This window comes from Octopus bimaculoides, chromosome 3, assembly GCF_001194135.2.
Source record: "Octopus bimaculoides isolate UCB-OBI-ISO-001 chromosome 3, ASM119413v2, whole genome shotgun sequence".
Taxonomy (NCBI): domain Eukaryota; kingdom Metazoa; phylum Mollusca; class Cephalopoda; order Octopoda; family Octopodidae; genus Octopus; species Octopus bimaculoides.
In genome coordinates this window covers 61,317,657-61,334,849 of record NC_068983.1, presented here as the reverse complement: position 1 = coordinate 61,334,849, position 17,193 = coordinate 61,317,657, and the positions used below count along the sequence as shown (strand labels likewise).

The window sequence follows — 17,193 nt, the reverse complement described above, 5'->3', positions numbered from 1 at the left end:
TCAAAAACCTACTGAGATTTTTTTTATGTTTCTGCTGAGATACAGATATTATACATTGAAACTCATGAAAAAACTACTTTAATATATCTTGATCTCTATTTCTATCACATTTTATTGCTACATGTTTTTTTGTTTCAAACATCTAGCAGTAATGAGACACATTTTCAGATATGTCAAATTAATTAAAACATTTCAGCATCTACACTGGTTGTGCAAAATATTTGGTATAATTGTTATATTACCCTATAAATATAATGTAAATATATTCCACAATATTCAGCTGTGATTTAAAAATTACTTATATAGTTGTTTTCTAATATCAGTGCCGGGAACTGTATTTTTGTGTAAAAGAAACTATGGACAAGGCTGCCGCTCGAAATAATGGTAAAGTTCCAGGTAGGTTCAACTCACGTTAAAAATGTTCAGTTTCATAAATTCTACTTACTCATCTTTTTTTCTAATTTTCAAAAATAATGCTACAAAAAAGTGTGTATGTGTTTAATGAGAAATGTAGCAAACACTATTGGTATTTTTATGCTCTTTTATGCACAGGTTTCAAATGAGACAACAGCTAAACTCCTCAGAATGTTGGCAAAAAATAAAATATTTTAGTTGTGATATAACCGTTATAAGCCCTTGCATCTGGTAGTGGGACTCTAGTTTGGGAGTTCCAGAGTTTTGAGGAGCGTTGAACTACCTCTTAGCCACTATTGTTGCCAGGTCTACTGATCTGGAATTGTAGCATCTGTCAGGGTTCTATTTGTCAGTTGAATAACATGTGACCACCAAGCCATGTACTCAGCGCCTAAAGATTGCTTGAAGACACTCAATATATTCACTTCTTTCTCCCATCTCTAACCCTCTGTTACTCTCCTCTGACACCCTTATGAAATCATCCACCTTCTCCCCAACCCCTCAATCTACTATTCATATTCTCTCACCTTCTTGTAGCTTGAAAGTTTGCTCTGGTATCTCATCGCCACTATCTTCATCTTCTTTCCAACTGCTGCAGCCCACCTTTATATAGTGCAGGGTAACTATATATCTCCTCTATAGTAAAACACTTGCACTTGTCCCATTATCATATTTTAATCTCTTAACACCTGGCTTAAAGCCACCTCCCCTCCCCTCAAATACACACCTCCAATCAATCAAGGTGGCTTTTTCCTATTCATTTTTTGTCTTACAAGTTACTTGGCAATCTCACTAGTGCGATTGGCACAAAAACATCACTCAGTAATCACTGTAAAGTGGTTGGTGGTAAGAAGGGCATCCAACTATAGCAACCATGCCAAAACTGACACTAGAGCTTAACACTATCCTGTGGCTCATTAGATCCTGTCAGACCATCCAAGCCATGGCTAGTATAGGAAAACGATCATAAAATAATGATGATGTCCTGTTGGCTGCTGCTAATATCAAATGTCTGTCATAAGTGGTACAAGTTATCCAATAGGCATTACAAATAGACACATGTATTGGCAAAGTATACACAAATGTATTGGTAAAGTGAGTAGAATATCTTTGTTTGTTACAATTGTATTGGATTGTATGTACAGTTACTTGCATGCGTGATATATGTACGAGGCCTGTACTATAGTAGTCCATTGAAACCTTTGTATCCATGTGTGTACCCACATGTACATAAATCCAAGATCACACACATATATGTAAGTACATGTCATTGTCGAAGAGTTATGTAATTAAACAAAATCCATATAGGAGTATTCTCTCAGTTATAAACAGAAGTTGAGTTGTGCACAATATAATATTGGGTTGGCAAGAAAGTAATTTTAGTATTTTTAGTGTAAAATAAAAGTCATTTGTTTTCATACAAAGAATGAACTTTAATCAATTAGATATTTTCCATTTTGTTTGATGACCTTTTTCTGTTTTCTGACATCTTCATGATTCTGTGCTCATAGAACTTCTGGTTCTAATCAGCCAAAAACTGAAGCCAGTGCAATTTCAAGTCATCATTATTGAAAGTTTCACCATTGAAAGAATTTTGCAAACTTTGAAATAAATGGTAATCTGATGATGCAGGGTCAGGCTTATATGGTTGATGTAACATCACTTTGCAACCAAGCTCCAATAATTTTTGACAAGTTAGCAAAGATGTGTGTGGTCTAGCATTGTCATGTTAGAACACTGTTTCTTTACGATTTGCCAATTCTGGCCAGTTTTCTTTGATTGCTTCTTCCAGTTTCATTAGTTGTTGATAGTAAACATCTGAATTGATTGTTTGGTTCCTTGGAAGCAGCTCAAAATACATACCTTTGTAATCCCACCAAATTGACAGCATGACCTTTTTTTGATGCAATTCAGCTTTAAATGTGGTTTGTGCTGGTTCATTATGCTTGGATCATAATCGTTTTCGATTGATCTTATTATAGACAATCCATTTTTCATCACCAATGATGATTCGTTTAAAAAAAAAAAGGTCGATTTCATTAAGTGATTTTCAGTTGTTGTGTGTGATACAGTTAACCTCTCTGCAATCTCTGGCACAGTTATTTATATGACAATCAGATTCCATTATGGCTTTTATTCAGTTATCATCAATTTCAGTAAGTCAACCAAAACGTTGATCATCTTTGAGTGAAAAATCTCTAGAACGGAATTTTTTAAACCATTTCTGACATGTGCATTCTGTTAAGCAATTAACACCATAAACTCAGCTGCTTTCTTGCCTTTATGGAAATAAAAAAGCAAAATATGGTGAAAATGTTCGTTTTTGCACTCCATGTTAAAATTGACACTGAACTAACAACTGTAAACAAAAATACGCACAATTTGCTTCTAAAATGTTAAAAGGGAAAAAGTCATAACATTGACAAAAGTCATTAAAAAATATTGTAACTCTATCTATTTGCAAAAAACAAAATTACTTTTTTGCAAAGCCAATATAAACTGTAAGTGCAATGTACATGTAAAAATGTTATGTGGAGCACAACTTGGTTTTTGTTAAGCCAGCATGGTGATAGTAAGGTGGTGAATAAGGTGGATGTATCTTAGTCTTACAATTTACGTGGTCACCTAGCTAGTGCTGATATCAATATAAATGCGCCAAATATACTCCATAACATAACAGTTTTAAATGTTTATTTGGTAAAATAAATTGGCTGTTATGAGACAGATATTATATATATATATATATTTTCTCCCAACACTATGTTTATATGCTTATGAATAAATATGTACATTAGCATTAGGAAGGGTATCCAGCTGTAGAAATCATGCCAAATCAGATTGGAATCCCAGTGAAGCTTACTAGTTTTCAGTCAAACCGTCCAACCCATGCCAGCCTGGAAAACGGAGGTTAAATGATGATGATGATAATGATTGATTGATTTATATACTGTTATCATCGTTATCTTCTAATGTCCATTCTCCATTCTGGCATGGGCTGTGCTGTTTGATTTTAACTGTGAAAATAGACCCTGTTGATATCCCATAGGAGCTTCAGCAGCTTGATATGAGAATCAATTCAACTAATTTTCATTTTTGACCAAAGATTCTTCAAGAACTCATTACCTTATCTTCCAGCTACTGAAATATAGCTGCTACAAATTCTTATAAAATTGGTTCACAAAATTTACACTGACAAAGCTCCTGTGGTTTAAAACAAAGTCATATGAAAATTGCAGTTAAATGGAATTCAACAGATTTTTTTTTTTTTTTTTTTTTTTTGTACAGTCTGAACATAACAATAAAAAAAAAAGACTAATATCCTAAAACTAGAAAATCATTTCATTAAATTTCAGGGCCTGACATTGGCGGTGAATTTCCTGTACAAGATCTCAGGTCTGGACAAGGAGGGCTACTCCAGGTGTGCATGGATGGTATTGGGTTTCTTCTAGCTAACAGCAAGGTAAGGGGGATTTGTATTTATAACATGAGACACATTTTCTATATCTTTTTAACAATATTCAGTTGTTTTTTTTCAAAATATATTTCACATCCATTTTTTTCCATGTTAGCATGAGATAGATAGATGTTCTGAAAACAGTTAAATTAATTTTATTACCTGCTTTACTTTTCTTCTTATATTTAATAATATGAGTTAAGCATAAAAAAAGCAACATTATTTCTTATCAAATTTTGAAGTTATTTTTAAAATAATTGAATTAGATGATCATATTGTAGGGATTTTTGCATTAACAAAATTAGTAATGGTATTTTAAGTATAAGTACTGTAGTGCTACCATGCAAATCCTGATTATTCTATATGGAAATCAATGTAGGTCTAAATTTCTGCCAGTGGCATCAAATCTGATATCATATGTGCTATAGTTGAATATTCTTTTCTTCATTGATAAAGATGTTAAATTAAAGGCCTTATGTGTTAAGTACATAACTAATATATTGACATGATAAATGTTGACTGAAAAAACATTGAAATTCAATATAGTCAGTCATTTGACAATTAATTGAAATCTTGTTTTAGTTTTCGTTTTTCTTTTTTCTTTTTTTTTCTTCACAAGATATTTAAATAAAGCTTGCAGTCCTATTTTATAGTGAATCTACAGCTATTAGGAAAGCCTTATTCTCTTGCAAATTTTTAAATATTTATCCACATGCTAACATTTGGAAAAAGTAATATAAATTGAGGTTGAGAGAAAATGAATATACAGTAAAACTCAAGTGAAAATAAGCATGTTATGTGAACTTGTAAATTTTTTCATTGTTTTGGAAGTATCTTATAAATAAAACAGATTTATAAATAAGTATATTAACGAGAAATTGATTTCAGTTTAATACCCAATCAAAAAATGCCTTCATTTCCTTTCCTGGACAAATGTGGCTCCTCATTGCTATCACCCTTCTAGAAATACTGCCATTGATATTTCCTTTGAATGTGTTTGTTATGTATTATCCCCACTTAAAGAAATCTTATCAGCCTATCTTCTATCGTTCTGACTTTTATCCACTCCTTTCTCTGGAACCACCCTTTGCAATAACTCCTTTCATAGATTTCTTTTAAATATTAACTGACACTAATATAAATTTATCAGAAATCATATCAACTATCTCAGCCATCAATATTTGGAGGACCCATGAAACAGAGTTACTCTGTTTCCTTTCTTCAGATATTTAGATTAAATTCTGATATTATTATGAGTAGAGATGAAAATCTATAAAGGTTTGTCCCTTTTCTGCTTTGCTTGCTTAAATATAGGAACTTTGCTTTGTTATTTGTTGAGAAACATCTCTTTACAACTTAGTATACAATAAAATTGCATTCAAAGCAATACATTCCTTGAAGGATTTATTTTCATCTATATTTTAATGGTAATAGTATTTCATAATTATATTTTATTTTCAATTACTAGTAAAATTTGTTGTTAGCAATACTTGGTTTACTTTAAGAATCATTTTTTATTAATTCTTCTCTAATAGGTTATCAACAATATCCTGTTTGTAAGATAGTGTCTGTTTTTAGGAGAGTCCCTGTTTCTTGTTACACTGGTCATATCTATATACAAATATTTTTATATTTCATTGAAATATGTTTAAAACACTTTCCCCTACTTGTAAAAATCATTTGTCTTTTTATAATTTGCACTTAATAAATCAATAGTTTATTGTTAAACTTACTTGTTGCCATAAATTTTATTCAATCTTTACTTTGGTATCACAGGCATTTATCCTTGTGTTCTGTTTTCAAATATCAGAGTTCTAATAATCATATGTACTGGTTTCTATCTTTAAATATTTCTTTATTGTTGATAACTAGTAATATTTATTATGAATACATTCAGCTTGTGAGCATGTAAAATATTTCATTCTAAGCAAGGTATATAAGAATTATATATTTCAATAATGAAGACACAAAATGGATCTTAAAACAGCTCTTCTGTTTTCTCACTTTCCCACTAGAAAATATTTTCTACAAATGATCAACCAATTCTTTTAATACTGAGTATATGGAGAAAGTAAGAAACAACAAAAACTAAATTTCTTTAGTCTAACCTTTTTTGTTACAAGCTGGTTTATTAGTCTAGCAATCTTCATTTATTTGCCACACTTTTAATTTTAGATTGCCTGTGACATTAAAAGGAACGTAGAATGTATCTATTCTTTCTCAAATTTACTTGCTTGAGCCCTGGCATCATCTTTCCTTAAAATAGTTTCCAAGTCTAAATTTAATAACAACATATACTTCATTTAAAACTTTTATTTTTGCAAATTTAATAAATTTTTTAAGGAACACACACAATTTTATGTATTGTTTTATTAATCAGTCAAAGAAGGAGCAGTGATTATGCCCTTTGGATACAGCACTAGGGTGATGAGATCAATAGTGTTGCTGTTTATTTTGAGTTTCTGGTTATGTAGTGAATGTCTCTAGAGAAAAATTCAACAAGGGAGAGAATTCCAAAGGGCTGCAGTTTTAGATGGAATGATTGTAAAAATGATTTAGTGTAGGATCTAAATGTTGAAACTCAGGGATGATAATGAGAAGAAATGAGACAAGTGAATCATGTGCAACTGGAAGGGGTATGCAGCTTGATAGCTCTCAGAAGCAGTTGTTGAGATAACCATAAACCAGGTAGCAAAGAAAGAAAGAAGCATCTGAATGACTTTTTCTTGGATGTGGGCTAAGATGTTCACATGTGTGATAACAGCGTCATCCCAGATATGTGAGCAATATGCCAGTATAAATCTGGCTATTTTATTGAAACCCAAATGGAATCAATATTAAGAAGTTGAAAACTAAAGAACTGCAACACCAGCATCTGAAGTATGTCATCTAATTCAACTCTATATTAGAAGCAACTCCATCTTTGATATTAATGATATCCAACTCGATCAGCTGTCCCTTTGTCCTGTAGGATAAACTAATAATTTGTCACTTTTTTCTAAAAAGGTTTTCTAGTATGTACCTTGTATATCACTATTAATAGATTAGATGCAATAGAAGTTAAGTCCTCCTAAACTAAGTCTGTAATCTATTTTTCATTGAATTTACATTGCTAATTCTCATTTGATGAGTATGAATGTAACCACTTTGTCTTTTGCGTTTTTCTCTAAGCTAATATGATTAACCATTCATTGGTTTTATATAGAGTAATTTTATGAGATGATTAGAAAATTGATTAATTCATCATAATGTAACTTTGTTTTTGCATTCATTTCTTCACGTTGTCAAAGGTTAGAAGGAGTGTAGTATGGTATATTATTGACTTTGTCAGTCCTATGCCATGTTGTCTATGCAAACTGCCTTCGTGAGATCTGGCCACAATGATCAAAATTGTTGCTCCTCTTTAAGAAAAAGTTCAATGAGCTTTTGGAAATAAAGAGATTTTATTTACCTCTAAACAAAAGAAAGTTTGTTTCAAACCCTGGAAAGAGTATGATGATGTAAGAGTATTGAAGGTGAAAGATCTTCAGAGGCTGAAAAAGAATAAATCAGGTTTGATTCATTAGGTGTGAACATTATCTTGCATGAAAAGTAATGAACCAGTGAGCTCGAAGAATACTGAGCATGAAAAGCATCAACCAATATATGCAGAAGCAATAACTGCAATTGACTTAATGTATACACAGGCATGGCCCACTTATTCTAACAAGGGAAAATAAATATTAAGACAATAAATATAAAATGACATAACTTCTCTACCTTTACTACTTCTAATTAAGCTCCTCTTATATGCAGTTAGCTTTTATATAAAATTTACATAAGGTTTTAATAACATACAATCTTGCCTGCCTTTTGATCTAATTACTATTAACCTTTAGTATTAGCTATCTTTTACCATCTATTTCATATCTTTATTTTCTTATATTGCAAATATGAATTATCCTGTTCCTATAACAGTTCATAGTTAACTGAAGGTATTTTACTTACCTGTCTTTACATTGTTGGATTGAAGTTATATTTTCATGTGAACAGTTAGTGTACTTTTGGGTGTTATATGATCACATCACTTAATCAATAGACTCAGTCTCTCTGCTTTCTACCAATTCTATATGAACTCTCCATCTTAATTCTTCTGTTACAACAACAGCTTCTGCTTTTGTGAACTTACAAGGTACACATCAATTATATTCAAGCCCATCTGATGCACCCATATTTCTTCACTTTCGTATCTGAACTTATGCTCTCTTCAAACTCTGCAGTGAACAATTTATAATCATTCCTTACCAGAACTACAGTTTTATGGAAATCTTTCCCTACAGATAGCCAGCAACAGAAATTCACATTAAAGACCCTCTAAAGTTGATGAGCAATGACCCTTCTCCATTCAAACAAAATATTTACCTTCTAATACAATGTTACTCTTTAAATTTGTATATCTAAAAGAAAATCCCAGATGACTATTGTAGGGAAGTTAATTGGTATAAACTAACTGAAATCATTGTTATTTTCTGGCCTGGTATGCATGTACTCTCTAACACTACAGGGTCAACATTCATCATGACCCGACTATATTGTGTATGACTTTATTTTCTGAATATGGATCAAATTTATTGTTTACTATGTCTTAATCTTGAGTGTTTGAAAGTGTAGAGTTATCATTAATGTCTCAAAGATGCTTTTGTATTGTACTGCCCACATGATACTGAATTTCTTTATCAAATTAAATATCCAGGTTTCTGTTGGTCAGTTTAACTGTTAAATATTAACATTTTAGTATTATGATTGATTTTACCCTTTCTGTCTTCAAGATATTTTCAATTCTTCCTGCAAATTTCAGATTGTCCAAAAGGTATTTGGTTCTTCCCAAATACTAAATTATACACCTAATTAATTCTCATATAAACTTTAAAAGTACCAAATTGCAAATCTTCACTAAATAACTGTTTTATATGTACTAACGTACGATGATTACTCATATATTTAATCATTCAATTTAGTTTATTATTAATGGAGATTATTACCCAATATCTATATAAATCATATAATATTCTCCATTATTATATACGTTAGATAAGTAAAACTTAATTTGAAGTTAAATATATTTCAAAAATTATTTCATTGGCAAGAGCATAACTTTTATATATAACTTTCAATTATATTATTTTTCATAAGGAAATAAATCCTATTTATATAAAAATTCTAAACAGAAGTTACTTCTACATTAAGGTGCTGAATCAAGTTTCCCTCTACTTCACAATGGTGATATGTAGTTAGATATTGCATATAATTACATTTCTTTAAATCTGTTAAAGTAGCTCAATTATTTATTTTTCTAGAACCAACATATTAAGAGTGAGTATTCTTTGTTGTTTTTTTTTCCTCATCCTTTGTATGCTTCTGTCATTGTCTATGGATGCAAGTGCTGACCTCCCTGTCATTCACTTAGCAAATACCATTTAATGATTTAAAGTTGGTAACTGTTATATGCATTCATGCGGTGTTCTTGATGTAAATAGTAACCACTAATAAATTCCTTCATTAATAGGTTACTATCAATAGAAATACTGCAATCTTGCACAGCACTGATTTCATTTCCTTCACTTCCATATTTTACTCATTAAGTTATATTCCTGTTTTAAGAATTATACAGTTCTCTCTGAAAGTATATATTTTATTTAACTTCTAAAAGGTATTATATTTACAATAATGCATTTTCTATAACAAATCACATAATTTTGTAAAGATTACCAAAATGTGGTCAAAGAAGCATCTGAATGTTAAGGTACAAAATTAAATAGCTAAAAAAAGAATTGTTTTTTGTCTAAGATGTAGAACGTTTCTGTTATAAAATACATAAACTGAAATAGGATATTGTTACTATAGGAATAGATAAGTTAGATGATTCATAAAAAAAAGAATAAAGAAAAAGGTCAGGGTAGGGATTTATTTTTTGTATGAAGAATTTTTCTGAGGATAGAGACATAACTTAATCTCCATTAATTTTACAATTTTTGCATCTGTTATGATCTTTTATTAATAACAGGAAAATTATTCAAAAAAGGAATAGTTTTATAAAGTAAGTGTTCTTCAAACGATTGTTACTGTATTTATATGAAATTATGAAGAAAATGTATTACAGGATTTAATGGTTTCATTTAACTTAAAATAAAGCTATTGATTTCATATGATCTCAAAAACATCTCAGTAATGGCTGAAAAGACAGAAACCAACTTAACAGAGACTATATTTTAAAATATATGTTTCATGTATTTTAAGAAGTCAATCATGCCTTAGTAGTTTTATAATGTCCCACATATATAGTAGTCTAGACAAGCTACTTAGATCAATTTGCAGCTAATGTTACCACATTTTTTCAATCTCTACTAAACTTTGCTTGGAAGGTCTCGTATAATTTCATTTGGATTGAGCCTTGTTCACCACATCACTAAATTAGTTAAGTCTGAAATGCTAAAACCTGAAGGTAGATCTAAGACAATTCATTTGTTATAGTTTAATTCTGTTGAACACCAACAGATGCTTTAAGTAATCCTAAACTTTCAAAGTAACAAACTTACTCCATTTAATGTCTAGAATCTTATATAGTCAATGACTTCTAATTTCTATTCTTGGCAACATTTCAAATGCCATATTTACAACTATTTACAATATAAGGTAGACAGAGCATTTAAATTTTATTGCCAAAGATTCTTGCATATGGCTGTACTATACCACAATGAGCTGAAATTAAGTGAAAGGTTAGATATATTTTAACTTTCATGAAAAATAGAGGCCATTTTTATGTTGTATGCCACTTTTACCATCTTATAAAAATGTCAAGTTTCTAGTTTTGTTAGAATTGGTCACAACATTTATAATCTAGAGTATACTTTGTTCTAAGTATTTTTTGATAAGTTGCTATACACTGTAGTGTTGGTGTACATCAATCATGTACAATGTAGTGTTATTGGCATAGTGTGGTGGTGGTGGTGGTGTGCAGTAAAGTATTTTTGGTAAACAGTGCAGTTGTAATACACTTCAGTGTTTCTACTGTGTAGTGCAGTTGTCATACAGTTTAGTGTTGCTAGTGCACAGTGTAGTTGGTGTACAAGTTGTTGTGATACAGAGTAATGCATTGTTGTGTGCGTGCAATGATATTTTGATTTTATTAAGTTGTTTTAGAAGGTAGTGTAGCGTTTCCCAAAGATTTAACTCTTAGCAAGAAGAAATAACAAATATCAATCTAGATGATTTGTTAAGATCATATTGAAATGTGATAAGCAATGAACAAAAAATTAACAGCTTTTGAATGTCGATTATCAGTTGTCATTATAAAAGCTTGCAAAGGAATAGCTAACTGAATAGTAGTTAGTCTGGTTGTTTTTAACAGACAAGACCTAGATTCTCACCTGTTATGTTCTTCATTCAAGAATGTAGCTGTATATATTATTTGCTCTTCACTACCTGCTAGTCTGTCAGCAGCATAGTTTGTGGATGTAAACTTTCTATTACAGTAGATAACAAAGGTGGTAGAAAGTATTGCAAAAAGCTAATGGATAGTAATCAGAATGAAGCAGTAGAATTCAAGAAATCAATGGTAGTCAGTATCAACAAAAATTAGTTTAATACATTTCGGAAGACCCTATCAAAAACTATAGAATTGACTTCTTGCGCCAAACTAATATTTTCTATTTTATTACTGTTAATGCATAATAGGGCTGATGTGAATAAAATGGTTTGCTGTGTGATGAAATTTGACTCAATAAATGTAATATTTCTAGCACAACAGATCTATGAAAAATGTAATTATTTGACGGTCTTATCTTTTGTACAAAAGTATAAATGAATTCAGATGGCAACAAAAACCAACAATTTTATTGCCTTCTTTCAAGAGAGTCCATATTAATATGAATTTTTGAAGGAAATATGTGATGCATACTTAATTAGAAATTTCCTCGGATAAGAATTTATTGCCAATAAAAGAAGTTTTTAATTGATGCAATTTGATCAAACCATAGAAAGTTGTCATTCTTATGTAAAACAGATAAGGTGTGCAGATCACTTAATTCAGGCCAGGCTATGAAAGCAAGTTAAACCAATGATGATGATAGAGATATCACTATATGAAGAGAAATAAGCAGTCCAAATATTAATGTTATTCTTTATCTTTGAACCAAATGTTTCATTGATGAATATCAAAATCTAATAAGATCTTAACTTAGTTATGGCCTGTGGACTTCTTTCATTCCCATTTATATAAGGAGTTGATTAAAAATTGATTTAACTGCTATGTAAAAGATGACAAACACTGGAAATTGATTAGATCCTTGAAGATGTTGCCATGAATAACATTTAAAAGGAATCATTATAAATATTTTGATATTGTTTTGATATTTTCTGCAGTTGATTTCTTTTCTACCCCCTTTATTACATTGAGCAATTAAAGGTAATCTCACTGATACTATAAAATGCATCCAGTAGTCTCTGTAAAGTTAATTTTGGTGCAAATAAAGAAAACACGGGATCAAAGAACCCTTTACTTTTATCTTGTCAAAGACAAAAGCCTCTCTAGTGTTGGTATCATGATAAAATACACTTAGTGCAATCTGTAAAGTGGTCCGTGTTAGAATGGGTATCCAGCCATAGAAACCAAGCCAAAAACATGATCCAGTGATTGGTCTGGAAGAGCAGTTATGCCAAATAAAGGCTGACTTAGATCATTACAACTTATGCAACCCATGCCAGCCTACAAAGTACATTTAAAATGCTATCTATATTGGCCAGTATAGTGTTTTATGAATATTCTTCCTTTCTTGTTCAAGTCATTTAATATTAGAGTGAATTTACTTTGATGACCACATTGGTATTAGAGGGAAGAATATAATTTGTTTATGCCTTTGTTTACATGTTCAAAATCTTCACATAATTTAGTCATACATGATATTATTTTATTTAATAGATTTAGGTATGGTTGTTAGTTGAAACAAGGGCTTTTTACAACTAGATCCTTATACTAATCTCTGAACTAAAATTGAAGTGGTACTTATTTTCTATTATGTTATTAAGTAGGTAAATAACTAGTAGATGCATAGGTGTCAACATGTTTAATGCATACAGCATTAAAAAGCTCAAGTTCAACAAAATATGCACTGAGAATAAGACAATATTTGTTTATGATAAATAATTTCATAAATTTTTCTGCTTATTACAGGTGTTACTGCCTTACTGAAACTCTCCAGGGATGTATACCTGTACTATAATTTATCAAAATGATAGTAAACAAATTCATTAAGGAAATATACTGAAATGTATATTTGTTGCTGTAGAAATAGACTTACTGAGACTTGAGTAAACCTAAGATAAGTGGTTTGATATGCATTGACTTAAAACAAGGGTATGATTCCTGTTGCGGTACTTGAACTTTAATCTTTAGATCAACAGTTAAATCCTTTAATGTCTCAACAACCAATATTTATTGATGTCAATTTGAAGGTGAAAACCTTCAGGAAAGGAATAGTGCAGTCTAGATTATTCTGAATAGACTTCAAATTGGCTAGTAATATCACTTCCTACAAATGCATTATAGACAAAATCCTGTACAACTGTGTTGTCCTTGATATGAATACTGTTTTAGGTGTGTTATACATGATGGTGTGTGTTGTCCTCAGTAACCTGCTTTACTTTTAATGTTTACAGTTTTAGTTGTGCATTACCATTACTTCAGACTTATAAACAAAGCTATGTGTAATTTTAATGAAGAGGCTTTGAAGAAATGGGATGCTTTGTTGTAGCAAGTGATAATAGTGTTGAATATGCTGCAACCTGCTAACAATTTGATTTGTAAATTAAGTGTAGTTTCTATTTTAATAAGCAAAACCTTTAAATTTTAACCTACAACTTAGTAGTCTCATAATCAATACTCATTCAGCCATTGCACTTCTATATTGTAACTGTAAATATGTATATCATGTTTAGAATTTTCTCAAAATGTTGAAATTACAGAATGTGTGGCTATTTTCAACCCATGCATAGTTATATAACAGTTTATTTTAATTACTGTATCTTTTTGTTTTTTACACTTCTCAACTTTTTAATTTTGATTTTCGTTTGTGTGTCTGTATTGAAATAACTGATTATAAAACATGACAAATAACTTTAGAGAAAAATCGTAGCATTTAATCTCTAATTAATTCTACGCTACTACTTTCACCTAAACTATTTTCTACTCTATTACTGACATACATTGATTATTTATAGAAATAGACTAATACATCTTATATAAAAATAGCCTATTTTGATATCCTATATGAAAATAGCTTAATCTTATTCCACATAAAAAAACAATAGTTATCCTGCTCTCATTTCATGTTTTTATATATATTTTCTTTAATTTTACATCAATACCAATATTAATGCTTTTCATTGAAATCATTCTGTTGTTAATCATTTATTACTATAGTAATATCAAACATGTGAGTGTTTTCCATACTAAATGAAAGTTTTCCTCATTTATTTTGAATATGTAAAGAATTGGCAAAGACAAAACTTGAAATTAACTTTCTACTTTCTTAATTCTCTTTTATCACATGACACCTTCAACAAATTGAAATTGAAGCAAATTGCATATTAATACATAGTAATATGCAACCTCTTATGCTTTGCACTTTCCTTCACCAGAAAATTTATTGCTATTTTCTGGTGTTTTTAATCTTGTTATAGTCAACTCTGCTAAATTGCATAGCCTCAGTAATTGACATTCTTATGCAATAAACTGAATATACCTTTATAGGTGATAATTTCTGAGATTTTCAAATATTGATAGCATTCTGTAATAAGATAGAATAAAATTCTTTTTTTCTTTTTTTTTTTCTTTTTTTTACTACAGATGAATTATTTATTCACTTAGTCCAGGTTATTTTTTTATTAATATAAATTAGGATGACATTTTATTGTTATATTCTCTTAACATTTTTCAGTTCACTTATTCTCCAGTTACACAAACTGAAACATCTTTGAGTTTCTACAACAGCTGTTACATTACTTTCTTTCACTATTCCATAAGACACCACCTTGTACACATATTTTACTTATATTTCATCCAGACCAAGATATTTTTATTGATCTGTATCAGCTTTGTAAATATTCAACTTACCCTCTATTGGGTTTTCAATTCCTTTTGTTACTTCTCAGTTACATTAAACTAAAACTAAATTATTTGACATAACTATTTATCACTCAATGACAACTAGAGCCATGTAGATTGTAAAAAAATATATAATTGAGCCAATCACAACATCATCATCATCATCGTTTAACGTCCGCCTTCCATGCTAGCATGGGTTGGACGATTTGACTGAGGACTGGTGAAACCAGATGGCAACACCAGGCTCCAATCTAATTTGGCAGAGTTTCTACAGCTGGATGCCCTTCCTAACGCCAACCACTCAGAGAGTGTAGTGGGTGCTTTTACGTGTCACCCGCACGAAAACGGCCACGCTCTTAATGGTGTCTTTTATGTGCCACCCGCACAAGAGCCAGTCCAGGGGCACTGGCAACGATCTCGCTCGAAAACCCTACAAAGGCCAGTCAGGCGGTATATATATATATGTATATATATATATGTGTGTAAGTAATAAAAGCCACAAAAAAAGCACCCAGTCATCACTTAATACAAAACTATTTTTTAACAAATTCTTGTTTATAATGAAAATTAATTTATGGGAGAAATTAATCCATATAATTCTAAAATTAATCCATATAATTCTAAAATTAAAATTCTCTTTGTCTATTTGTGTGTAATTGAATTAATAAAAAAGAATGCTGTACATTATAAAAGTAAAAGGAAGTTAAGTTCTTTCTCTTATACAAACATCAAATAGACAATTTTCATCAGCACAACTACTTTCTCACTTTCCATTAATAGTTATAATCCTTTGCCATAGATTTCTTTCTTGCATTCTCAAGTGCTGGTTCTCACACCTCTCTCCCTATGTGTGTGTGTGCATGCATGTGCAGAGAAATAAATATGTACATTAGTGTTTCTTTTAATATATAAAATTAGACGTTAAATTAAAGGACTACTCGGTGTCTTTCTGTACAGTGTTATTGATTTTATTTAATAAGGAAGAGGTTGACAGTTAGTAACCTTCTTCAGACTGTAAAGTAATTTGGTTTCCAAGCCTTATATACTAGTGCAAGCACACTATCTTTAATACAACATGTTTTACATTGATTTGATATCATTATATCATATATTCTATAGTGTACATACATAAGTATACATTAGGGTGGAGCACTTATTCACGATTTTCAATTTCATGATGGGGGTAGTGTGGAGAATTTGTGAATGGACAGCAAAGTAACTGGTGTAAAATCTTAGAACTCTGTGATAATATCTTCTGCTTCCACTAATGCATCAAAAAATGAAAAAGAAGTGGGTGGGGGAAAATGCCTCTCCTTATTTATTATCTATAAAATACAGTTTTCATTGCATCTTCTTCAGGTAGCTTCTAAATGATTGTGATGAAATTACTTTAAAATATGACTGAACATGTTTTTATCTGTGACTTCATCTTCTACCTCCACAAGGAGGGATGGGGGGTGTACTGTAATATACATCTACATGAAAAATTTTTTGAATTCAATAAATTAGAATATTTACGATATTTTTGCATATTTTAAGGTGTTTGTGGAAGCAAAAGATGAAACCACTGGAAAAAACATGTTAAAGCCGTATTTTAGAGTAATTTCATCACAATCATTTAAATGCTACCTGAAAAAGATGCAATGAAAACTGTACTTTATAACTAATAAATGAGTAGAGGTGTTTTTCTACCACTTCTTCCATTTTTTTATGCATTTGTGGAGACAGGTGATATTCCCACAGAGTTCTATGATTTTACACCAGTTATTTTGATGTCCATTCACAACTTTTCCATGCTACCCTCATCACAAAATCAAAAATCTTGAAAAAACACTCACCCTAGTATATATATGGCAGCATACTTACACACTTGTGCCCCACTGACTTTATTTCCTCAAAACATCCATAAAAATAGATATTTTTAAATGAAATTTTCTACAAATATGTTTCAGATGGTGTAGATTTTAATAACATTGGAATTTGTTGTGAAAATGTTTTTCTGGAGCTTGGGAGAGAAGTTTTGGAAAATTCATATGTGTTGATTTTCTTTCCTCCTAACTTTCAGAAAATGGATATTTCTTTTGTAAAATTTTCTACAAATACCTTCCACAGTATTTAGAATACAATTACATAAGAATTTAATATGAAAACATTTTTGTTGGGTGATATATGGATATCTGTGTAT

At 30.5% G+C, this 17,193-nt stretch overlaps 1 protein-coding gene across 7 annotated transcripts in view; it reads left to right on the top strand.

Annotated features, from left to right (window-relative positions):
- Positions 1 to 17,193, top strand: part of LOC106882707 (MAP kinase-activating death domain protein) — a 146,303-nt gene that overhangs the window by 83,131 nt on the left and 45,979 nt on the right. For 6 of the 7 annotated variants that reach the window (XR_008263657.1, XM_052966191.1, XM_052966190.1 and 3 more), the window contains 2 exons: positions 324 to 396; positions 3,768 to 3,874. Coding sequence is in view for 5 of the 7 variants with exons in the window: in XM_052966191.1 (XP_052822151.1) it covers positions 324 to 396; positions 3,768 to 3,874 (180 nt within the window). In the remaining 2 variants the exon portion in view is untranslated. Of the gene's footprint in view, positions 1 to 323; positions 397 to 3,767; positions 3,875 to 9,204; positions 9,221 to 17,193 lie in introns of all 7 variants that reach the window. The other variant, XR_008263656.1, reaches the window with a different exon arrangement.